General features: G+C 41.5%; 1 protein-coding gene across 3 annotated transcripts in view; it reads left to right on the top strand.

Annotated features, from left to right (window-relative positions):
• Window positions 1–26,757, top strand: part of nfatc3a (nuclear factor of activated T cells 3a) — a 71,550-nt gene that overhangs the window by 18,918 nt on the left and 25,875 nt on the right. For all 3 annotated transcript variants that reach the window (XM_034680892.1, XM_034680893.1, XM_034680894.1), the window contains exons 2-3: window positions 4,468–5,650; window positions 12,349–12,511. In XM_034680892.1, the coding sequence (XP_034536783.1) occupies window positions 4,468–5,650; window positions 12,349–12,511 (1,346 nt within the window). The remainder of the gene's footprint in view (window positions 1–4,467; window positions 5,651–12,348; window positions 12,512–26,757) is intronic.

The raw sequence follows: 26,757 nt of genomic DNA, 5'->3' as shown, positions 1-26,757 counted from the left end.
CTCGCGGTGAGTGCGCGCCCGTCAGCTGTAGGCTCCGTTGGCTCCGTGGCGCGCTCCCGTGCAGATGCAGAGAGCAGGGAGCAGAGACGTCCACCCGATCAGTCTCGAACTTTATTACAGGGCGAAAGTATGGAAAATCGCATCCTCTTCCACTCCCTCACAGTCACAAGGATGCGTATAGGTACCGAAACATGGTACCTTTTCATTTTACATGAATCGGTACTCGGTAGTACCGACGGAATTCGGTCGGTACCTATAAAAGTACCGAATTCGGTACCCATCCCTATCTTGGAGTGAGTCCAAAGAGCTTTAACGAGTCCAGAAAGTTAGCATAACAGAAACCTCCAAAATCCAGAAACTTTCAGAAAATAATTCTGTACATTATTTGACTTTTATAAGTTAATCTGCAACTGGAAACAGCTTCTCAATCAAGTGAGCAAAGAGGAACTGAGCAGGCTGTCTTGGCCTCTTATGTCATGCTCTATGTCCCCATTCCTTGCTCCATCTATTGGTTTTCAAATCCACTTAGGCACATCCACGTTTCTTGTCCGTTTACAAAAAAACCTATCCGCACCAGATGTGTTTTTGAATATTTTATGTCAACAGAACAACACAGAAAATGGTTGAAAACGGCTGCATTAGTCTGTCATGTCATACACAAGCAGCAACCTCCGGCCGCGAGAATTGAAGCCAATGCGAAAGTGTTAAAAACTGCAGTTTCTTGAGTGTTCTCTTGAGGCTGGCTATGGAAGTACCGGAAACCACATACACACATATTCAAATAAGCTGATCTTTACAGCAGAAATAAACATGTTTACAGCCTGTGTAGTCTGAATAGCTAATTTCTCCATCGGCACACACTGTAAGCGAGGTGAATCTTTTCACAACGCTCCAGTTTTGTAAATATTAAGATTACGAGTTTTCCATTATGAGAGGCACAGCTGACTTGACTGACAGGCGGGAACACTGTAGCTGTTGGCTAGGAGGCTCAAAGCCTGCCTCTTTACCTCACACTAGCGTGACAGCAGTTTGGTTGAGTTCAGCATTTCAAATATGGCTCCCTCTGAAGATTGGCCTCAAAACAGCACTTCAGAAACAGATGGGTGACGTCAGGGATACTACATCCATTATTTATACAGTCTATGGTCAAACATCATAGAAGAACATTGTTTGCATGTGTACTGTGTGTCGTCTTGAGCTAGCAGTTATTGTAAACATGTTCTTCAAACTGTGTACGAAGTGGCAAATGAAGAACTTTTAACTGATATATTTGTTTGCCCCTGTGCCGTGGTATTATGAAAAAGAACAGCAAAGTTTCCTTCTAAACATGCAGTTAAACCTGAAAGTACCAAGCAGACACATACAAACTGGTAGCTGTCATCTTGGTGCATGCACAACACATACAAACAACAATTGCTATATGAAAGTATGTCTGTGTTTCCCAAAACATTCCAAAATCTCTACCTCGGAAGGCATTTTTGGAAGCCTCAGTTTTCTGAAGGCTGAAGGCTTAAACACAGAGAATAAACTATGTTTTCAAAAATATCCACATTTGTGTTGACAAGGCTTTAAAAGGCATCACAATGAAAACAAAATTTAAACATATCCTCAACAATAAGGGTAACTTTAGTGTTTTCAGATCTCTTATGACGGAGGGATATTTATGTTTTTCTCACCTTGTTCCATGCGTCTGTTTCACAAACTGTTATAAGAACATTGCTCTAGATCTGTCAGTGGAACAATGGCCTTAAAATTGCGTAATTAATGCTTTGCTAATGTGTTACACACTCAGCTTATTGCTGGCGGTATTTAAAACCCTATTGCTGATAAGTCACATGCTTACAAATGGTTTGAATACTTATTGGCTGAATTGAAAGAGAGGTTTCCCTTTTTTTCTATTCTAAATGAGTATATAGAGGAAGAAGGAAAGAGGCTGATATATTTGCCCTATCATCATTTCAGTTGACAGGAAACGTTTTGCCTCCCAGATTAAACAAAAAAAAACTAGAATGTCAGCTGATTAGAAAGTAAGAAAATTATCAGTGTTTTCTTTTTTTGTTGGTTATATTTCAGCAGTGTGCACATCAGTGGAGTTATTAGGAAAATGGTGATACCAGTGCATCTTCCTCACTGATGATATTTCTGTCTTCACTTCTGCAGTCTGTTTTTCATATTCTCCCTTTCCTTTCTTCCTCTGTTTCCTTCATATTATCTCCTTAGTCAGGCTCAGGCTCCTTTTGAAGAGACAACAGTTTCTTCTTTTCTACACAGCTTCTTCTTCTTCTTCTTCTTCTTCTTCTTCTTCTTCTTCCTCTCCTCTGTGCTGTCCTTCTCATGCTCCCTGTCTGTCAGTCAGATGCTGTCGTCAGAGGATCCACCGCTCGGTCTTGTGACAAGCAGGCAGGACCAGTGGAAGCCGAGCAGCTATAAATATAGAGCTTGCTGCTTCTGCCTTTATTGCTGCTGTGGAGTAAAGAGGTTAGAAGGACAGAGAGCAAAACTCCTTTCCTTGTTTGAAAACTTGATTGAGACTGTCCTTTGAGTTTCATTTAAAGACACTGTCATATTGCTTTTACGTGCTTTTCATTTCTCGCTAAAAGAAACAAATATGAGAACTCACATTAAATTCCTATCAAGTCAAGACCTTTTAAGGCTTGCTATGCTTTCACGTTTCACGTTTGTATTTACAATGGATTATAAGGCAGGTGTTGTGTTGTTTTATGAAGTTTAGTTTTGGTTTGGTGAGGTGAGCGGCACTGGACAAGTAAACAGTGAGTTTAAATGTCGCTCCTAAATAATACATTTATCTAAAGTGTCATGTAAATATCCGCGTGAGGAGATTATTAAAATGTATGTTTTCATATCAGGGACATCAAAATCCTCAGTTCCTGATGTGTTACAATCTGTAAATGTCTCTGCATATGAAATGAACATCTCACATGTGAAACAGTGAGAGGGAGAGTTACTCCCAATGAGAGCAGCAGAGCATACCCAGTGAAAGTTTATCAATAACCTCTAACAGAGTAGTGCGAATGCGGACAATGGGCTCTTGTCTATTTGTTTGTGTGTGGGTGTGTGTTTGTGTGTGTCTACTTAATGCCTGTGCCGGATGACCTTTGGTATAAATAGCCTGCCAGAGGTAGCTGTGATGACAGCCGACAGCACGCATCGTTGTGTGAATTTGTTTCCTGAGTAGTGCTGTTCATCGGTTATCCCTCTTGGAACGATGCCTGTACGACTGCCTGCCACCCAGCAACAGTCTGACTTCTCATTTCTTCAAACTGGGGTCGGTTGTATAAACATAAACTCAAGGTGCAGCTGCATGTGACGATGACCAAAAAAATGTTGTTAACAAAAAGGGTGTAGCCTAGTCATGAGTAGCACATAAATGTTTAAAAGCAGGTCTGGAACAAAATGAATGGTTATGATTACAGATGAAGTCAGATTCCAGCGGTGTGTCTACAAGGGTTTTTGTTTGTTTGCATAAACAACCTTAGATGTGCCACAACACTGTTAGTGTCACAAGTCATCCAAAGAATGATGCTCCAGGAGATATGACACAGCAGTCTTTAAACTCACACCACTCTAACCTGCAGTGTTTGGTAACAACACAGGCTTCAGGATGAGAAGCATCAACAAAGAATCAACAGTCTTCATTGAAGCAGTGTTCATTTTGGCGGCTATTTTAGATTTAGTCTTAGTCTTTAGATGAAAATGCCTGTTAGTCTTAGTCACAGTTAAGTCTTTTCAGCCCTTTATAGTTTTAGTCTAGTTTTAGTCGACGAAAACTCAAAACATTTTAGTCTTTGATTTTTGCTGAAACATCTTCACTCTTTAAATAATGAATTTAGTCGATCAAATATTGGTAACAGGGTTATACCAAGTGTTAAAATCGTTAACACTCCTTTAACATTTTTGCTTGTGTAATATCTTAAGTTAAATAATTCAACCTGTCCCTGCTAAAAAGTTAAAAAGAAAACATTCTAGATGTGACCACTGTGACTGTATTTTGACTCTCATGATTCACAGAGAAATGCCATGAAAGGACTGTATTGTCCTTGAATGCACCTGCAGTGACTTAAATCAAGCTGTAGACACGGAGCTTTTTATGGTAATAGCAGCAAAAACGTCAAACATCAAATATTAAACAGACGTCCCCCGGGTGTGTCTTTGTCAGTAACGCACACCGGGGTAAAAATCCTCAATGAAGATGAGACAGATGCATGGAGGTGAGGAGAGCTGGTTCATAAAGCACACCTGCTGCAGGTAGAGACCAAGCTAACACTGAGCCCGTCAGATAATAACTCAGCCTGTCACAGGAAGTCATCACTTTTATCTTTAAAGTCTCGTTTTCATCATGAAAAAATGGGTCGTTGACGAACATTTATCGTCATAATTTCGTTAACACAATTAACACTGCATTGAAGTCATTCTGATGTTAATCTTTTCTTCCCTTTCTTCTCCCAGATCTGGAGCCTGATGACAACACATCGTTCTACATCCTAAATGTGGGCCAGCCCCAATCTATGGTCACTAACCACCAGTCTATTGGCCTGCATCGTCATGGCATGCAGTCCCACTCCCAGGTCATCAGCCCCTCCCCACGCTTTCAGCCACACAAACCAGGATCTGAGCCTCCCTGCTATGAGGCTCAAGACTCCAAGTATGGAACCTCCCCCCTGCTTTCTTCTGCTCCTGTGGAGGCACCCAAGGCCTTTGAGTGCCCCAGTATCCAGATCACCTCCATCTCCCCCAGCTGCCAGCAGGAGATGGATGCCAATGAGGAGGATCTGAGGGCCAATGGGCCTGATGGAGACTACCACGGTGATAGACCCCTGTCCAGAGATCACCTGTATCTACCCCTGGATCACTCATACCGGGACTCCTCACTCAGCCCAAGCCCATGCAGCAGCCTTTCCTCTAGGAGCTGGTTCTCTGACGCCTCCTCCTGTGAATCATTCTCACATGTGTACGATGATGTTGACTCAGAGCTAAATGAAGCGGCTGCCCGCTTCACCCTGGGCTCCCCGCTCACTTCCCCAGGCTGTGCCTCCCCTCAAACCAGCGGTGGAGTTTTGGAGGAGCAACCACACTGGCAGCACCACCACCCTGCCTTTGTGCACCACTCACACTCCATCAGCCTGTCACCCAGACAGTCCCCCTGCCACTCGCCACGCACCAGTGTCACTGATGAAAACTGGCTCAGCCCCCGACCACAATCCAGACCCTCCTCACGTCCAACCTCACCCTGTGGGAAGAGGCGCCATTCTAGCGCTGACATCTGCTTCTCCAGCTCTTTGTCTCCTCACCACTCACCTACACCCACACCAGGACCCTCACCCAGGGGCAGCGTGACAGAGGACACTTGGGTTGGAAGCCCTTCAGTAAGCATGTCACCTTTTCAGTGCTGCCCATCTGAAGTCGACATCCCATCCAAGACAAGGAAGACCTCACAGGACAGAACAGCTATGCAGACCGGGAAAGGGGAGCTAGGGATGGACGATCAAGGAAGCATGTCTCCTAATCTGGACTCGCCTTCAGAAGAGACCATGCACAGCCTGAAGAAGGATGGACCGGGGGAACAGTTCCTCTCAGTGCCCTCGCACTTCTCATGGAATAAACCCAAGCCTGGCCACACACCTATATTCAGGTAAATGTGATGAAATTGAGGAGAATAAACAGAAAAGGGGAGGATTCATTGCCATCTCATAGATTCAGTCAGCTGAAGTAACCCAGCAAGAGTAAATGATTCATGCAGATGTAGAAGACCTAGAGAGGACAGGAAGTGTCTGGATAACTCAGACTTTTAAACAAATCTTTTTAAATGTTAGAGAGGACTTTCTCAACTGGTTGAAACAACTTCATGTTGCAATCAATTCGTCCTTTTCTACTTCCTGTTTGTATTTGAGAAAGACTCTGTGACCTCCGTTGTGACTGCAGTATTAGTGCTGAATAGATTCTTGATGTATTTAATCATATTACTAAGGAGTGTTGTGACATAGAGCCAAAAAGAAAAGATAGTTCAGCAATAACTGTCACTTTATCAGTACATTTATGATTTATTAAGGCAATAAGGCTTTAATAATTCAGACAGACGCTGTCAATCGTCAAAAATGATTTATAGGGCTATGCTAAAAAATAGACCTCTGTGATAAAGGTTTTTATTGAGTGTTTTGTGCCGCCATAAAGATTCAGAACCCTTTTTGATCCAGGCAGAAATTGTAAATACCCCACATTGCACATTGGTACGCAATAAATTAGTATCAGCAAGACGGATAAATGCCTGTTGATCGAACCACAGATCAATGTTCAGCAATCGGGGAACTTTGAGCTTTGTGTTAGCCGCACAATCTGGCTCAGTCACGACATCGAGTAACTCAAGTTTATTAGTATGTGGATGGAAAAATAAGGACACACGTAACACCAGCCCTTTCAAACACACACACATGTAAACACACAGGCGCAATCTCCACATGAAAGAGTGATGGATGCAATGAGAAACTCCTAACAGATTTTTTTTTTAAGGAGAGGAGTCTGCTGTGCTGTCTGTTCTCCAATGTGTGCAGCAGATGAAGACATGGCCTTGTTTGTATTCACTGGCCCCTAGCACTGTAAATCAGCACAGGGCACATATGGCAAGGGGGCCACCACACACTCACACACAACCACACAGAACCACACACATAGAAACACATCAAGACATCACACTAATGCTTGCTCACACAGACAATAACAGGGATACATTGTCAGCTCTGTGGTGAGTCACCATTTGATCTTTGCATCTTTGCCCTTGTTAGTGAAGTTTCCCAAGACAGTGACAGAACAGTGTCGACATCGCTGCGGCGTTGGATTCTATAACACAGCAAGCATAGCAGCCACTCCTTCTTTTAACTCTGATGTTTACCTTTACCTTGACCTACAAGTATTACCTTACACTTGCTCCTACTAAAGTTACTGTACTGGTGATGCTAACCTGCCTCAAATAGCTAACCTCTGTGGCAAGGTAAAATGCTGGTTAGATTGGGACCAAGATCTCAAATTTCAGATGTTCAAAAGACTGTCATGAGGCGTAAAGTAATCTCCTTCATGAAATAGAGGGTCATTGAGTTGCCTGTGTGCACATGTGTGCGAGTGGTGCTTTAGACAGATGGTCCATATGGGTGGAGTTGGGTTAGTGTGGGTAGGACTCAGAGTTGGTGCGGTGTTCAGACACTTTCTTCCGTTTTCTCACATCTCATTCCCTGAGCTGAATACTCAACTCATCTTTATTTATATAGCACCTTTCAGACATAAAAAAATGCAGCCCAAGGTGCTAAACAGAGAGACAGAAAACAACAGCAATGGTAAAATTATACAAGGCAGGATTATAAATAAAATACTTATAAAATAATATAGATACATAAAATCAATACAGTAAAATTAATAAAATAAGTTATAGTGGAAGGAAAAGTTAAAAATAAGGTAGCGTTAACAAGATCAGGTGAATACAAGAAATAAATAGATAAATAAATAATTAAATAAGATAAATATATGTTAAAGCAATGATTCAAATAATGCTGGTTAAAATAGTAATACAAATGATAAGAATAATACAAATAATAAAAATAGTAATGCATAAATGACTCCTAATTAAAAGCTAGATTAAAAAGGTAAGTCTTAAGTTTACTTTTAAAAACACCCTGAGAGCTTGCTGTTTTAATGTCTAGAGGCAGAGAGTTCCACAGCTTAGGGGCGTAATACAATGAGCTATTTTATAAACAGCAATGAGTTGGTTTCCTGAAGCTTTATATGAACAATGGGCCAGTATTTCTCTTGGTCAAATACATTATCCAGGGTTTAAGTCAGTAAGCTGAGCTTTGGCTTGAATCTGTTAGCATAAAAAGGGCCAATAAGAAGACAGTACATGACTGAAATAAGTACAAGTCAGTATTTTCTCAGTTTCCTTATTTACAATGTGAATAAGAGAAGGTTTTAGAGGAGAATTTTATAAGTCTTGTTTGGAGGCATCCGCTGAGATGACTCACATTCATATGACAACTGTAGCTGTAGGACACACTGTTCAATGAATGAAGTAGATTGTTATTATTATTTTGACTACAGAGAGGAGGATGTGGGTTGTGAGGTTTGTGTTGGACGGGGCACCCTGACACCAGGGATAGACATTTGAGAAAGGTTACGATACGTCAAGACATTGACCAACGTTCCTGCTCTGCTCTGCTACAAAGCTCATATTTCTTCTGTCCTCTTCCACTCCTGTTATTGTGGAGTCACGTAAACCCCACACTTCCTGGGCTCTAATGTTATAAGTGGGTGCAACACATCACAAATGTCATGGTTCAGTTTAGTATCGGATCAAGGGTCACAGTTTCGTTCTGTTCACAGATTGACCAAAAAAAAAAAAAGAAGACAGATATTTCTTTAACTTTACTATGCCTCACTAACACTGTCAACAAAGAATAAATTAATTTGCAAGGACTATTTCAATATTCCTTTTACATTCAATTCTTAAGAATCTTACACACAACAAAATGGGTAGATCACTTCTTTATATCCTTACTTATATCAGGCTTAGGGATGGGCAATGATTTGCGAATATTTGTTTACTTTGTAAAAATCGAAGAGTTACTCAGAATATTTTCTCATTTTAAAAGTACAATTTTTCATCGTTTTTACCGGTAATACGGTATTCCTGCCAGATGGTGGCTACAGAGCGTCTTAAAGCTGTTTGCTAACCACATTAGCAACACTCACCGGTTGCGTATTTCAGAACACAGCACGGAGCAGGACTGCCGGACAGCTGGAGTCATGTGACTGAGGTCTTCCCGCAGTAATTACTGCATTAATAATAATAATAACACATTTTATTTAAAAGCGCTTTTCTCAACACTCAAGGCCACTTTACAGAGGGATTAAAACACAATAAATAAAATAACACGATAAAATAAATAAAAACAACAAGCAAAGTAACACCACGTTAAAAGGAAGCAGTGGAATTAAACAGAGAATGCAGCTTGGAACAGATGAGTTTGAGTCTTGATTTGAAGAGGGTTAGAGAGTCAATATTCCTGTTTGGTGAGCGTGAGTTCCAGAGTTGGGTGGAATGGTGCTTAATCGGGCAGAGGGCACAGAGAGGTGGAGAGAGGTGGAAGACTGAGGGAGCGAGAGGGGGTGGCAATGTGGAGGAGATCAGACAATGAATGTCCGACTCCTCTCTTATTCCATGTCGTCAATTCAATTCAAATTTGCTTTATTGGCATGAACAACGAGATGTTATTGCCAAAGCACATAAATTAATACAGTACATTATATATATTCACAACACACTACACTCACCATATATACATTGATCACACACCATATTCATTACATATTATATTCATCACATACATATCAACCATATATTACATATTTTATATGCATTAATGAACGATGGTGTCACCTATACAGCATATCTCAATGTCCTCACCCGATGCAGTGCGCTCACAGAACCTCCACCCAAAATCAAACACCATGGGATGGTGCGTCCCTCAGGCTGTGACAGGCAGACACATATTTAGCAGCCAGAGGAGCTGCTGACCCTTCCCTCAGGAGAACTGACAGTTTCTCTTCTGGGGTTAATGTTGGGAAGTTTGGTACCATTTTAGTAATGTCCCTGTAGTGGGAATCTCTTAGTAAAGAGAACTTGCTGCAGTGGAGGAGGAAGTGCATCTCTGTCTCTATGTCCCCTGTAGAGCAGTGAGCACATAGACGCTCCTCTCTGGGCAGCCATGTCTGTCTGTGTCTCCCCGTCTCTATAGCCAGCTGGTGGTCACTCAGCCTGTATTTGGTCAGGATACATCTTTGTTTTGTATCTCTGACAATGTACAGATATTCAGATAATTTATAATCACGGTTTAGGGTCAAATAACAATTCATTCTTCTTTGGGTCTTTGTTTGGTTTCTCCAGTGTTCTAAATACAGATCTTTGGAGTGCTTCATGATGAGTTTAATTTGGTTGTGTTTTGGATCAGTGCTGACTGGAGTCTGGCTGATTAACTTCCTCACCAGCTGACTAAGGGGACAGTTTGTCTTTATCATCCTTTGAAAACAACTAACCTGTTGACTCCATGCATGGCTCTGCTCATCATGACGATTTGTTGTTGTAGTTAAGGGAAAAATGATCTGGTAATAACACAGAGTGTTTTATTCTGAAAATTAACCTGATGTTTTAATTTAGTTTTTGTGCCTGACTTCCTGTCCGGCTCAATCCTCTCTATTGAGATTTATGCGCCGTGCTCCGGCATCCAGCCAAAATAGAAGTCTTGCGTATCTGATCAGAGGAGGGCTCTGGTGTGCTGGATCAGAGACGCAGCCGGAACGCAACAGAGAGGATCCAGTGGAAGTTAACACATTGACTAGAATAGGAACATATCAGACCTGATGCCGTGACGGACCGGAGACGGACCGGACACGGATCAGGTGGAATTTTGCCGTTAGCGGTTGGTTCATTTTTCCATCATTTGCAGATCACACCAAGTCAAAACTGTGAGGGTATTGAGAGCATTTCTTTGGTCACATTTAAAAAATTTCCACTGACCTTTAAAGATGAACAGGAAAACTATTTGGGTTATGTGCCTATGTAAACACATCATACACAGCTTTAAGGGGATTAAGATGAACTTTCCCTGTCACGTGTGGTAGGAGCATTTGTAGAATGGAGCTCACTGAGATTTGTGACCTCAAGACTACATTAGGTTGATCAAAACAAAAAATATCAGCCACATGCATTTTATTCCAGAGTGCAGTCTTTCCTTTGGATTTGATGCCAGTCTCTGAGGCAGTTTGCGAAACGAAAAGGCTCCACTGAAAGCCTGACACACATGTTTTTGATTCAGTGTGATCAAATTTGTTTGCGTGTAGCCAGCACTTTGACAGGCATTTGGAAAGGGAAGAATTAAGGGAGTCAATCATGCTGGCAAAAAGTTTACAAACTTTCCCTTCTAAATGATTTGTGCTGTCAAATATATGTCATGCAGTGTGCTTGCATGCTAGGAGCTTGTACTGCCTCAGACAGAGACAATTAAAAGCTTAGGCCACCATGTAAAAGGGTGGACGGAGCAAAGGGTGGGCTCATTAGACGGCACGTTCCTGAAGCTGCCTACATTTCGGTAAATTTGCTAACTCAGGTCTTCCATGCAAATCCATACAAGGCATACAAACACACATGCGTGAACACGGTGGGGATGTGCACAGTCTATGATTATATATAAACAAAAAGAGGCATGCTGCCAGACAAAACACCTGGATGTGTTACGTACAGCTAGTGTTGTCCTACTGCAGGCCTCTTGGATCATGAATAATTTATTGTGTACACTCTCAAGGTGTGACACTGTTTACATTGTGGCTTTTACTAGAATCCAAATACCTCACAGTGTTAAACAGATGTACTGTTGTGGTTCGGTGCAGATATCATAAAGTGAATTAAGAACAGTGGATGTAAGTGATGTTGAAAGTTTGGTGAATTTTATAATTTTGTCCATGTCGCTGGTATATTTTTGAATGTGGCCACAATTAAATACAGCAAGGTCTGGATTTCTGTGACATCATGCTCTAAAATCTATCATGATAGGTTGGGTAGTTCTATGTGATTAAATAAAATCTGATCAACAACACTTGGAAAAGATTAGGCCTTTGTTGCTGCTAATGGTTGATGCCAGTGTTTACAAAATATTTTTTGGGGGAAAAAACTCCTCTAATGCACTCGGATGGACGGACCCGTTTTCTCTGTAGAGAAGGCCAGAGAGTTTTTTATTTTTGAGTGCAGCTGTTCAAATATGATTGTTGCCTACAAAGATAAAAAGAGGCTTGGAGGAAAAACACACAATACCAGCTCCTGTGGTGTATGCACGTGTAATATACACTTGAACAGTGTTCACACAGCCTTGCACACGCAGTAATTTACTCACTGTCTGACACACTCTCTCATCCCACCAGCCATTCACTGACCCACACTGGAGACTCACAAAAGAAAAGCCCCTTTAGAATGTGATTCACCCTTAAAGGCTCAACATGGCCTTTTACAAGTGTTATGTTCAAGAACAGGAGTGTTGCATGTGGGCTTTCCAATGATTCACTGTCTGCTGGGGCTAAATACACTGCATGGTTTACCCCCATTTTACACCTGTTATACTCTCTCTGACCATGAAGGGGAATACCACAGTTATTTTTATTTTTGCATTCAGGTCCTTGTCATCAATCAAAAAGTAGAGCAAGAGCTGATTGACCATAATCTGTGATGTTGCATTCATTGATTTATCTCTACGGAATCATTATAAATCTAGACAATGCTTGTGTTTTTCCTCTCCTCAGGACCTCCTCACTGCCTCCTCTAGATTGGCCACTGCCAAGCCAGTTCGGACAGTATGATCTGAAGATAGAGGTGCAACCCAAAGCCCACCACAGAGCGCACTATGAGACTGAGGGCAGCCGAGGAGCTGTCAAGGCAGCGTCTGGAGGCCACCCACTCGTCAAGGTAACAGAGTGCGATATTTACACATCTATGAGACAGACATTCTACTGTCTTGACATTAGCATCACTATTACTCAAACACTAACACACTTAGTGGTGGAAGGCATTTTCCTTTGACATCTTATGCAGAAAAAAGACCCAGATCTCTATAACAGAACATAAACATTCAGACTTTTTCTCTGTTAACCACACCTGATGTGTCTGCCAGACTGAGGGTTACATTTCTCCTCCTGGTTAGGGCTGACTGTGTTAACATGATGTTGGCCATACATTCATTCATTCATTTATTCCCTTAGCATCTAGCAGTTTGTATCAACTCCCACTATTTACCACATGCAGACAAGGTCCAAGATGTCAACTCTTGTTGTTCAAAGTTCAAAGTTCAAAGTCTTCTTTATTGTCAAAAACTGCAGTATGCACCAGACATACAGAGGATTTGATAGTACGTTTCTCTCTCAGACCCTAGCAACGACAACAACAGATAAACATAGGAAATAGCTAAAAGCTAAAATTAAAAAGAAGTAAGCTAATAAAAATAATAAAATACAGTTTAAAACAGTGCTAAAACTTTGCTATAGTGCAATTTTAATCAAATTTTAAGCCTTCTGTGGTGAAATCAAACATAAAAGGTAGAAAAATAAACCAACCACACTTATTTACCTGAATTTAGCAATGACTGCCTGAAAGATTTTCAGATGCATGGGTAACATTTGCTTGTGGCTGAAACTCATGCTAATCCTTGCTGTGTAAAGGGAGTCATTTTAATCCTAATGATAGAGACAGCACATGTGAATGAAAACATGAATAAATCACATGGCTGTAAATAAGTCATTGGTCATCCATATAGCTCAAACATCAACTGGATGTTGTGAATGAGAGCATTACATTGAGGGTGTCATTTTACATATTTGCATGTGTTGCTTGTCACATGGATCCTCTCCCATGGCAAGACTGTCAGTCAACCTGTTGAAGCAGGAAGACAAGCAGGCTGCCAGGCAGGCAAGGATGTTGTCCCTGCAGCCCAGTCAGCTGCTCTGTCATTTGATAGCACCTGTGAGAGACGAGGTGAGCCTGCACAAAGCTAGGGCTGCTGTAAGAGAAAGATAGAGAGAGCAAGAGCGGAGGATATCAGTCCCATTAATATTTCAGAACCCCGGTGAAAAGCTTCCTTTGTGTGTATGATTAAGAGCTGGACCATGACAACAGTGGCTGAGTTCAGTTCAGACTAGCTCCGTCAGCCATTCATCCAGCATTGCCACACATAGTTCACTGTCCTCCATTTGTCTTGCACACTTACACAAATTTTGGATTGTCGAACTGTTTCAGAATTTTGTTGCATGAAAATTTTGCATTAAGATTAGCTTAAGTTTGTAGTCTCTGCTGCATTTGCTAATGATTTAATAATAGAATAATAATAATTGGTCACAGGTCCACTGTTATTACAAATCACTTAAAATAACTGTTATGCTAAAATAATAGACTGTATAAATAATGGACGTGGTACCGGTACTTCAGGAGCCAGCCTCAAGCGGATCCTCAATGAACTGCAGTTTTTAGCACTTCCACATTGGACTCGTGTTTTTAGGCCAGAGGTTGCCACTTGGCTAAAATAGGCCCATATCAGATTTTGTCCTCATAACTATTGTGGCCAAAAAAAACCCCACAATTGCAATGTTTATGGGAAACCTTAAATAAGGACAGGTAAGACAAGAGTGGAGCAACACGTTACTTCATAAACTTGAATTATAAACACAACTAACTGATTAACATTGTGACATAAGTTTCTAATCATATGAAAACTTACTATTGACTTCTGCATCTTTTTTTTTAATACAAAATCCAGAATACTTCAGAACTGGCTAGTAAACTTTTTTTTGTGCAAGTAGAGTCTGACATGTCCTCCGACATGATTTAAACTACAGTAGCCACAAACTGTGGTAAAGGCTAGCTGGCTAGTAGGGATGGGACATGATTTTCTAATGCTTCAATATTAGTTCACTTATTAAAAATCAAAGAGTTCATGTGAATATTATCTCATTTTGAAAATACTATTTTCATCGTTTTCGACGGCGCCCAGTTGTAATACGGTATTCCCGCCAGACGGTGGATCTAGAGCCTCTTAAGAAGATGAACGCTAAGTGCATTTAACAGCGAAAGAAGTTGAAAACATTTGCGACAGTCGCTTGAAATACGTGTGTAGTGGTGTGAGATTCAGAAATGGAGAACACTGCAGAGACTGAGCATGGCTGTAAAATGTAAACATACACGCCACGCTGCTGCGTCACAGAAAAAACAGCATGAATGCTGAGACAGACACTGCCAGTGCCCACTTCTAGCAACACCTCGTCCCGCTCGATTAGGAATAATCGCCGAACAGATGCCGTGATTATCCAATAATGTTATTATTAAAATGCCCATCCCTTCTAGCTAGCTTGTTATTGAGTCTTCTTCTTTTCTGGTTTTCCTTTGTTTTCCATCCCTTTTATGGTGGTTGGCAGCCAGCATCAAGAACACTATCGCCCCCTACCATAAACCAAAACCGTTACAATATGCTTATTCTGAGCACAATGTCAATGTTTCATTTTTCAAAGAGATGATTTCTGTTCCTTGTGTATTGCGACAGCTCTAGTCTAAACAGTGTTGTGTATATCTTAACACATTATAATATGTCTGTGGTAAAATAAGCACATCTAGATTTGTGTGCAATTAGTATTTTGTTTTGGTACTACTGTGCTCAGTGTATGCTAGATACTATACATTAGAGGTAGAGCGGTCACAAGGCGACTTCAGTCACTGTTAATTTTGCACAGTACACACAAGGTCAAACAGTTTCTAAAAGATATGTTAAACAGCTGTGGACAAAACAAAACTTCTGAAGCAATGAGAAAGGCTAATTCACTGTCATTTGTTGCTTTAGAAACAGTCCATGTCCTCATACATTCAGTCATGCAGGCTCCCTGCAGGCCAATCATTAACCATTTCAACCTCAGTTACACCGAGATTCTATCCTGCCATATGTGACGATGCATAATTTATCCGCCAAATTTTTTTCAACCAAGCGTTTGCCACGCTTGCCCTCATTCCCCATCCCCAGAGGGAAATGTTTGGTTATAGCAGTTTCCTTGCACAAGCTAGTGAGAGGAGAGTTTATATCTCAAAGTTGTTTCACCAACAATTTGGTTTACAGGATCTACCTGTTCAGCTCAGGTATTCATTTTATCAGTTGTAGATCGCAGTCAAACATGCTTTCATCAATGAGTTTTTTTAATGTAGTTTGTTTTTTTGTTATTGCGATTATCAGATTCAGATCAACCAATCACTTTGGTCTCTTTTCAACAATTACTGACCAATGCATAGAAGATTAATGATCTGACGGGGCACCTATGTCTGTCTGGCCAAGTGTTGTGAATTTTTGATAACACAGGCATCCGGGCAGAGGATGCTTCAACTAACTACATGTGCTGTGATACACATTAAAGGTTTTGCTGCATGTTTACAATCTCATTGACAAAAAAAGTCCGTTTGATGGAGAGAGCAGGTGAAGCAGGAGACGCACACAGACAACATTTGCCTGCCAACAGTAAGTGGATGAATGAGCATCTGTTTTTTTGATTGTGGATTAAATCATAAAAGTTCTACAAAAACATTTTATTATTTCTTTTATTGGACCCACAGAACTCACATTTTCTACCCTTGACAGAAAAGTATTTGCACCAGAATAATTCAAAGATGAAAATACTCTTTCTGTTTGGTCCTTTTTAATGTTGACAGTTGACATAACACCAACAGCTGGCTTGTGCAATGTGAGGATAGATTATATCAGCAGTTGTCCAGCAGGTCTGACAGACATACTGTGTTTACTAAGCACCCACTCCTTTATTGTTGGTATTCCAAGACTATTTTTTGATCCACTCTGCAAAAAATGACCTTATTAATGTAAAGTCCTCACCCTGTGACGTCCTCATTGTTGTGGAACAAATACGGTTACTCCAAAAGCAGTACACTTAGGCTCACGGTGTATGCTCTATTATTGTCTGAGGTTATCAAAAGAAGGTGCAGTTAGATGGCTGATACAAGGTCAGACCAGCAAAGATGAATGTAGTAAAGCTTAAAGCTAAAACTGGAAATTGGAGTAGTTGTCAAAATCATTCAGCCAATCATTTGACTGTGTTAACAAGCTTGCACATATCATGTTTCCCAGGTGCACTGCAGGTGTGAAGCAAGCAATTCCCTTGAGGCAGAATGACACTGGTGCCGGCTTATGTGGTTGCAGCCTTTCCAAATTTCAATCTAGGTTGTCTGTTTGTGATTTATGTAATGGATAAACCATTTGGCAGCTATCATTAACAAGAAGCTGTTTCTATACAGTGATAGCAAAAATGTGTGTATATAGTAAGAAGTGCATGTGCTGCTTTAATGATAAGACAGCAGCCACTGTAATGAACATTTAAATGTTCTGTTTATCTCATTTTCACAATCGAAGCGAGCTTCGATAACAAGCTTATCTCAAACTAAAACACCATGACACTCCAGTAACTGTTCTGTCTATATTTTGTACTTCTATGTTGCCTACACCCTGTGGGACTTCTCCTTAGGTCTTGACTCTAGTGGCGTGATGTCACCAGATGACGGCATAGCTGCCATCTGGACATGGTGATGACTTCCTTTTGTGGCCATGCTGTTGCTCAGATCAATGCACCACTGAGCTGCTGTGTCAACAGAAAACAAGAGGATGTCTGGGGAAAGCTGTGTGCCTGCTGGTCAAGTTTACATGTGTTCAAGATCAAAAATGTTGTACTTTGAGTGTACATGAGGAGGAAGTGTGAGCTATTTTCATTTCTGATTTATGTGTTAATCCGTACCTATTTTGCGTTGCGTTTTTGATCAGGTCTGCCTGTCAAATACTATTTCAGCTTAGGCAAAATTAGAACTATGTCTGATGTCTCTGGATGATTTCTTCAGACTCTGACTTTTGGCATACTCATTATCCACAGTATATAGTTGTTTACCTTTTTTATGACAGCACACAGACATTGTATTCAATGTCTTGGACATGTCCATAAAGTATAAAAATGTAAGCGTCCAGAGATTTGCATGCCTTGAGTTTTTCTTCAGTACAGATGCTTGATTTCTCTCCAAGGTATACATAGATATCAGGAAAATGTAACTCCGGCCACAAAATCGGATCCTTGAACCACTGACCCAACAGCAAGTACGAGAGGAAACCTCACCCCGTTGCTTAAAATGAGCTTTTCCCTATCAGACACCTTTTCTGCTGCTGACAAATATTTCAAATGATCAGAGAGTGGCGTGTTGGTCCCTTAGACTGTATAAAAAATGGACGTAGTATCCTTGACGTCACCCATCTGTTCCTAAGAGCTGTTTTGAAGCCAATCATCAGTGGGTGCCAAATTGGAAATGCTGAACACAGGTAAAGAGGCCGGCCTCTAGCCTTTTCACTGACAGCTACAGGGCGTCCGCCTGTCAATCAAGACAGCCATATCTCTATTTGAGCAAAACTCATAAGTTTAGTATCTTCGCAAATACTGAGTTATAAAAAAATTCACCCCTTTACAGTGTGTGCCGATTGAGAAATGAGCTACCCAGATCTAAACAATTTTTTGAACTAGGCTGTAATCATGTTTATTAATGCTGCATAGATCGTCTTTTTAGAATGAGTGTGTATGTGGATTCCAGTGATTCTGCAGCCAGCCTCAAACAGACGCTCGATGAACTGCAGTTGTTAGCACAACTGCATTGGCTTTATTTTTGAAGACCGGAGGTTGCTGCTTAGTTTGTCCATAACTTTCTGTTTAGCACTGACTGCCAGCTGCTGCTAGCTAACTTTCTTCCACCAAACACATCATTGCTGTTTACAAACACAAAATAGGTCTATGAGGTGATTTTTAAAATCTGAGAAAAAATCAATAAATCATAAAGCTGCCAACAAATATCCAGACTTGCATGTCAGTGGACATACCCACATGATCATCTTGGCTCTTTAAGGCACCAGAGTTGCACACAATAGGATAGCAACTACGCTGTCGAAGACTACAACTTTTTACAGACAGCTTCTTTTCCAATTGACGGTTGCCAGACAAATCAAGACAACAAAGCACGAGAGTTTTCACTTTGAATTGTTTTGACAGACAAGCAGACATCATTCATTGCTCTGAGTTCTGCAGGGAATGATGTGTATTTCTATGCAAAGACTGATCCTCAGGGCTAATGTTATTGTCATTAGCCACAGTGTATCATTGTTGAAGTCCATATGTCAAGAGTTTTATTCAGCAGAACACTGACTGACAACTTAAGCACAATATAATTGAATGCAATGACAGAAATCCTCCCCATTATGATCCAGAGATTGCAAGAAAAAATATAAATATTGAACACTGATGATTTAAATATATTGTTCACAACATAAACACATTTCAGATTAACTCTGTTAATTTTGAATACATTTTACAGACTTGGAAACACTTATTGGGGTATTGATAATCAAAATAAGAATCAGCTTTATTGGCCAGGTATGCTTGAACACACAAGGAATTTGCTCTGGTAAACTGTGCTCTCTTTGTACAAAGGCATAAGAATAAGGCATAAAAATAAAGATTAAAATATAATAATAATAACATCAACTATAAACACAAACGAATAAAAGATAGGCATGACTGATATGTACAGGATAAAAATAATATATGATAATAGTGCAGTAATAACATTCAAATTTCAGAGGTTATTTGAAAGATGTGCACAATCCAGACGCTTCTTAATATATAACCCAGCTGACTTTTCAAAAGTAATTGCACACAGTACATTGCAGGATGGCCTTGTCTCTGCCTGTCTGCTTGGCTGTTTTAGCCATTCCTCTGGGGCTCGCTGTAGACCATAATCGGTACACCTGTTGCTAGGAGACATATAAGTCCAAAGCCTCTCTGGCTGGCTGAGGTATCCTTGTGCGTATTTAACCAGCTTAATTGAGTGCTGCAGCACCCACACAAATATAAGGAGCCCCACTGGTATTACCTCTGCCATGGATAGAGGCAGGCAGACACAACAAAGAAAAGCTGCCAGATACAGTAACACTTCCTGTACACAGTGTTAGAAAACCAAATGAGTCCACTCAAACACTTCTTGTGACTACCTCGTTGTCTGAAAGTCCCGAAGGAAAACAGACAGTTGGAAAAAATATGATGCCCATCTTTAAACGTGTTGCGACAGTTCATAAATCTAAATGAAGCCGTGGTGTCTGGTAACAAGGATTTGTAATAGAATATGCCAGAAGCTTTCCAAGACAGCCTTATATTTCCACTGGCTTGGACACATTAAGTGATTTTGATCCCAGTGATTGAATGCAGGGCCATGACCCCATTACTGTCTGTTTCTGTCATTCACTCCCACATTTTGAATGCTTTTAACCTCTATCTTTTTCTATCCATCACACTTTACCTCCATCTGATCATCCGTCTTTCTGTAGTAAAGCCTTTGCCATGCCTTTACTGGCCTCTCTCTCTCCCTCTCACACACACACACACACACACACACACACACACACACACACACACACACACACACACACACACACACACACACACACACACACACACACACACACACACACACACTCCGTATGGCACTCAGTAGACTGACTGTCATAATGAGAGGGAGGGCGCACCGACAATGCTGTGCCATGCGGTTTGCACTGTGTGAACAGACTGTATGTGGTGAAGTGTTGCCCCAGGGCTGTATTTCATGTAAACATGTCGGAAGCTTGACTCTCATTTGTTGTAATCAGGCTTAGTGTTCAGAGAGAGGGGAAGAGAGGCGGCAAGGTGTGTGTGTGAAGGAGAGAAAGAGAGAGAGAGAGTGGGGGAGGACAGAATGAGGAATAAGAAGAATTGAGCTTGGATCAGTCTAGCAAGGCCATATACAGCCCTCATTGCAGTACACAGTAAACGCTCCTTTGTGTGTGTGTGTGTGTGTGTGTGTGTGTGTGTGTGTGTGTGTGTGTGTGTGTGTGTATGTGTGTGTGTGTGTGTGTGTGTGTGTGTGTGTGTGTGTTTTTGTGTGTGCGCGTGCATGAATGTATTGACCTTGTTTAAACAAACAGTCAACCGGCCCCCTGGCTCTCTCTGCCCTCCCTAGTGTGCTGGGCAAATAGCAAGCTTGTGTGAGCTGTACCGCGTGTGTGCGCGTGTGTGCGCGTGTGTGCGCGTGTGTGCGCGTGTGTGCGCGTGTGTGCGCGTGTGTGCGCGTGTGTGCGCGTGTGTGCGCGTGTGTGCGCGTGTGTGCGCGTGTGTGCGCGTGTGTGCGCGCGTGTGCGCGCGTGTGTGCGCGTGTGTGTGTATCCATAGATCATACAATGTGGTGCCACCGTGCCACAGTGGGGAAACCACTGCCAGATAAATGAACCCACCCGTGACCTTGACCATCATGCTCCGGTTTTTACATCTGATAGACAAACATGCTAGCCAGAGGGTCACACACACATACAAACACAAATGCACACACACACTATCTCTCTCTCTTTCTCTCTCTCTCACACACATCACAAACCTTTCTACGGGTTACAGTTTACACCCAAGTTAGTGGTCTTTAAATCCACACACTCTAGCACAAGCTTCAGGGATGTAGTTTACAGGCAGAGTGTATGTAGCTGCTCTCTCTCTCTCTCTCTCTCTCTCTCTCTCTCTCTCTCTCTCTCTCTCTCTCTCTCTCTCTCTCTCTCTCTCTCTCTCTCTCTCTCTCTCTCTCTAACTCACACACACACATACACACACGCACAAAGTCTCACCATGGCAACCTTGGAGCAACACAGGGAAACAACTTGGCAGAGTCAGGCGCTCGCTGTGAGAAAGTGTCGAGTTACAGGAGAGGGCTGGAGCAGAGGTAGGTGAGAGGTGAGGACAGGGACGGAGAGGAGAGTGACAAAGGGAAAAGAAGTGGGACAAGGGGGAGGAGGGGAAAAGGAGAGATGAAAACAAGATATAAAAAGCTAAGCAAGTAGGAAGGGAGAATAAACTGAGAAAATGAATGACCTGTTATAAGTAGTTGCTGCTGAGACACGCTGTGAGGAGAGTCAGGGAGCAGGTGATGATCTCCCTCTTTGCTGAGACCATGTAAACATTTCATTTTTGAAAAGTCACAGAGCCTAAAATAGCTTTAATATCACTGTGGTTCTCAGAGTTTGAGCTAAAGGTTAAACACTGCTTTATGTATGTCAGGGAGTCGTTTATGTGCATATGCAGTGATTGGAGATGTTTCCCCCTGTGCTTGCTTGCCTTATTACTGGATCAGTGGAACAGATGAAGGCCAAAAATAAATGCCAACTTTATTTAGTGGGAGCTGACTGTGTAACCGAATCCAGCTGTTTTATTTTAGGGGAGAGGGTTCATCCTAAACTTGATCCACATGCAAAAGCGACAGCAGCAGCGGCAGCCGTAAGTTAGTTAGTTACAGCCCCGGACGAGCACAGGCCCGGGGACATGTGACTGGGTTTAATGTCAATGTGGTTTAATATAAGAACCGATCTCTATCAGGCTTCAGTTACTTGCTGACTGACCAGCTGGGCTCAGTGCACTCTAGGCAGGCAAAAAGGTGAGGAGTTAAAAGTGCAGAGACCACCTTCCTGTGGTATTTCTCACTCGAGCATGGATTTAGGGTGGCGGCGAAGGGGTGACTCAGGAATGTGAAACAAGTGAAGTGTGTGTGTCGTGTGCACTTCACAGTGGGGAAGCATCCGTCACCCAGACAATGATAACTTCACTGTGTGCCTGTTGACACAATCTGTTGTTTGCAGGTTGTGTTTTTCTCAAACTGTATGTGTAAAAAGTGAAGCATGTGGCATCAATGAACTCAACATTTCAGTTTGAATGCTGTCTTAGGGGTGATAAACATTGTGTTCATGCTGGAAGAAAACAGCACCATTCAACGTATACCCTTTAATGTTTTGCAGAGATTTTGAAAACGCACAGCTAACAACCTCCCACCTTCCTTTCCTGTTCAACCTCAATCTCATATAGCATGTGCTGAGCCCCCGTCGCTAAGTAAATGTTATTCTTTGAACAAGCTCCTGTATTATAATGCTAGCATGTGTTTAGTTATTGTTGACCAACCTTTATAAAGCTGCTATATGTTTTCCAATCATCTAAATGAAAAAATGGAGGAAAACATCAAACAGAAAATAATTGTTTTTAGTAACAGCTGTAGCTGCAGTGGAGTGACTGAATCAGTCCATCTGTGTTGCTTGTTTCTGTTTGGCCATAGGCGTTGATTCACTGCGACTGCTAAAGTGAGCCCTTCTTTCTGGCTCTCTAATCAGGTTTTCCTGGTCGATTATTTGATTTGGAGAGAACTCCCGGCCTGCTAAGCGTATGTTTGTCAACACTCTGGCTCAACACCAAATCCCTCATGTGCAGAGACGGAGACAGGGAGAAAATACAAAAGGACCTAGGGAGGCAGAGATGAAGTGAGTGCTACTAGAAGGAAAGGAGAAAATCTGATTTTTTGTTTGGTGGTGACAGCTTGTGGTGCTGGGTAGAATTGACAAAATCGAAAAAAAACATCACAATCAACTTCCTCTATGTTTACTGAAAGTTATATTCTTTTTTTTTGTTTTAACTTTTTCATTTTCAGAAAAAAAAAAAGGTACATTAAAAAGGTACAGTAAAAAAATATAACATTTTCTCCCCTCTCCCCCCTGATTTAGACATTAAGAGAACTGTATACTTACATAAATATACATTCACAGACCCATACACATACCTACACCCAGCCATGACCTTGTATACATATATAAACATAGCCTACACATAGGCATAGCCACAGATGCATGCATGTACCCGTACAGTAAACAAAAGTAAGAAGAAGAGTTAAACAGAGAAAGTTATATTCTTAACCTTTGGAGAAAACTCCTTTACTCAAATACGATCCTTGACTTTTGAGTTGTGGTTAATATTTTTGCACATTTTTATTATAATTCATGAGTTCTTTTTGCGGTGCTGTTATCTACATCTGTGAGGTGTTCTCAGTGTTTTTTATACATGGGTTTATCCTTCCTCAGATACATCCCCCAAACACTTTTAACTCATTTTATGCTGTCTGGAACACACATGGTGCTACAAATAAACATACCCTGATTTATGGACACACACACACAGGCACACACGTCCACACACGTCCACTCAAAGTGCGCTACAGGCCATGCAAACAGACGCATGCACACATACACATTTGCAAGCACTGCCTGTCTGTCCTCACTTCCACAGTGTGCAGACATGACCATAAAACAAGCAACACTAACCACAATACGGTTGATCCCTGTGCCTCTGTGCTTCTTTGAATCCTGAATAATGGTGTCATTTATAACCCATGGATCCATGCAGACCGGAATGCATAATTACCTGTTAGCTTGCTACTAGCAAGATTTGTACTTTCATGTGGCTCTTGAGATCTTATGTGGTTTCCAAAGATGAACCCATTACTGGTCATTAAAGGGGCCTCATTCTGCTCCTTCCTTCCTTCCGCATACATTTCATTTGCCACATACAGCAGTTTTGAGCATTGGTTAGGTTTCTTCCACTTTGACCCTGGTGCTCAAGAGTATCTCAGGACATGTTGTAGCTTTTATTCAAGTTTACTGCAGCACCACTTTCTGTACCTCAGGAACCGACAGCAGCAATCAAGTCTAGGTAGGAAGCACACACACCCAAAAACAACACAGGTTACTCATCTGTTTACTCATTCCAAGTCAGACATGCCTCCATCAGTAAGCAGCTAAAACACATGGAGGATGTGGTGGAGGAGTAACGGCATACCTTGGGGCGGGGAGTTTTTGCTTCAAAACAAAGCCACTGGGTTGGAGAGATTGTAATAGCCAAAAATAAATCAACAGTTGTCAAAGTAATAACTCTTTTATGAACAAATATTTTTCTCTAATTACACCATTACACATGACACTAAAAGTTAAAACATTTTCTTTTACAGATTAGTTTTTTTTCTCAAGTTGAAATTCTATGTTTTGAAGGTAATGATACTTTGCTCATGAATGGTTATTGTAAGAAAAAAAACGGTGAAATACTAAAATTCTATATATTTATGCTTTTATTTACATCCCTTTGTCTATTTCTAAAAAGATAAAGAAACATTAAGTGTTTCAATGAGTTGTCTGAACCAGGCAGGGCCAGCAGGCCAGAGGTTTTTGAAATCGATTTGACAGTTTGGTTCTTATAGTGTGATTATTTTTTTCCAGTCCTGACTGTCAAAACTGAAACTCTTGCTTAGTTTCTTGCGGTCAAACGTGACTTCAGAGTCAAGATACATGGTGACTACAGAATCTAACTGTTGCTGAAAGCTTAGCTTCCTAGCCACTTAGGGTTGATTATGGATGTTGAATTGTTCTCTCTCTACCTCCAAAAGCAATGCATTTGGGGAACTATGGTTAAGATACCAAATGTGCATTTTCTAAAGTAGCTAGTGTAAAGTTTTACCAAAAAGTTTCATTTGTTTACTCACCAGAATAAACCTATAGGCTTCCCTTTACTGTATATTATGTTCAGTTGAGCTCTGTCCTAGGGACCAATGTGTCTTTATTGAGCTCAGTTGTAAAACCCTACAAGTTTACTCAGCTAAGAACAGTAAAACATATAAAAGATGAAGGCCCCGCCATCCAGCCTGCCTATAATATCTGCCTCTGGGGGCTCATCCTCTCACATGACCTGCTGCAAACACTGCATATTCCAATTTTTCCACAGCTCAGCTCAACATTGGTGCCTCCATACCTTGGCTTATTTCACCACAGGGGGCTGTCTTGGAAGTAGCGAGAGAAAGAGGGAAATACTAAAAAGAGCACAGGCTACCTGTTGATCCAACGACAACAGTTCCACCAGTGGTTCCAGGACACCTCATACTAATGCTGGAAAGAAGCTGTGTTTGATAATCCTGCTGAAAACCTGTATAATTAATTGACTTTAAAGAAACTAAGACAATATTTTGAAACCAAGTACTCATTTCTTTGGAAGTGCTGGCTCACACTTCTTTGTCAGGTACATACTGTTTGTTTCCAGGGCCTCACTGTGATCAATTTAATCCTTTTTATTTTCGCTGGTTTTGGAACAGTTCATGACAAATCTGAAGCTACACCCACTTTCTCTCCTTCTACCGACCCCACCCTGCGTTTTGTACCAAACATTGACACAGCGGTGTGTGACGCAAACCTGCAGGCAGGAAAGGGTCAGGAGCCAGCTGTGGCAGGGTTGAGGTTTGGCAGTTCCTGGGGTGAAACAGCAATGAATGGTCTTGTTCTTCTCAGTTCCCCTCAGTGGGCTGCCCTCCATCTAAGCTGGAGGTGTGGACTGGGAGGGCAGTACGCTGAAAATGTGAATGCGAGCGGAGGCTGCCATCTTGCCGTCACGCAGTCTGCCAAGTACAACATTACAACAGTAGTGGGATTGTGTGGCCTGAGTGTTTGTTCTGTCCCTCTGAGGAGGAAAGGTCCTGCTCTCCTTTCCATCTTCCCCTTGTCTCTCCCTGACACACAACACTTTTCCTTCATAGAACATCTCACCTGCTTGTATAGAAAGCAGGGTGCCAGCAGCACTCTAGCATTTATGGAGGGGGCAGCCGCTCGCCCAGGTGCCCCATGCCAAATAGGCTGGCATGCATGAACCACTGGATTTCAAATGTTGACATTTTCACTGGCATTTTTTCCCTTTTGACCACAGTGTAACCATTAAAACGCTTCTTTACGCTTGGAACCACACACACTTAGTTCAGTGATTTCTAAATGATGTTTTTGTACAGCTTTATGTTTAATTCAATGTTTTGACTCACTTAAATTTAACACCTCCATGTGTGTGAATTATGACTTCAAGGCATAACTTACACGTTTAATGTAATCTGATTTCATGATTTAGCACAGCAGCTCTTCTTTCTGTCTCTTTAAGCTAATTCAGTGTCGTCCTTTTCCTTTAGTTTGTGACACAATTTTTGGGCCTGGTCTTGAAAGAAGTGACCTGGCCAGGTTCTAAAGTTCTTGTGAGGTTTTTGGAGAATACATCGTCCAGCTCAGAATCCCATTAAAGAGCAGGCATGCGAGGGAAAAATTACGAGACTAAGAGCTGAAAACATCAAGTCAAACAAGTCTGAAGCCAAAGCTCCAGATGAATCTCCAGCGGCTCTTCCAGAAAAATCATAATACCCTTGACCTGACATTTAGATTCCCTCCAAAGATGGTTGCCCTCTGTAGG

The sequence above is a fragment of the Notolabrus celidotus genome, chromosome 3, assembly GCF_009762535.1.
Source record: "Notolabrus celidotus isolate fNotCel1 chromosome 3, fNotCel1.pri, whole genome shotgun sequence".
Taxonomy (NCBI): Eukaryota; Metazoa; Chordata; class Actinopteri; order Labriformes; family Labridae; genus Notolabrus; species Notolabrus celidotus.
This window is presented reverse-complemented; position numbering and strand designations above follow the sequence as displayed.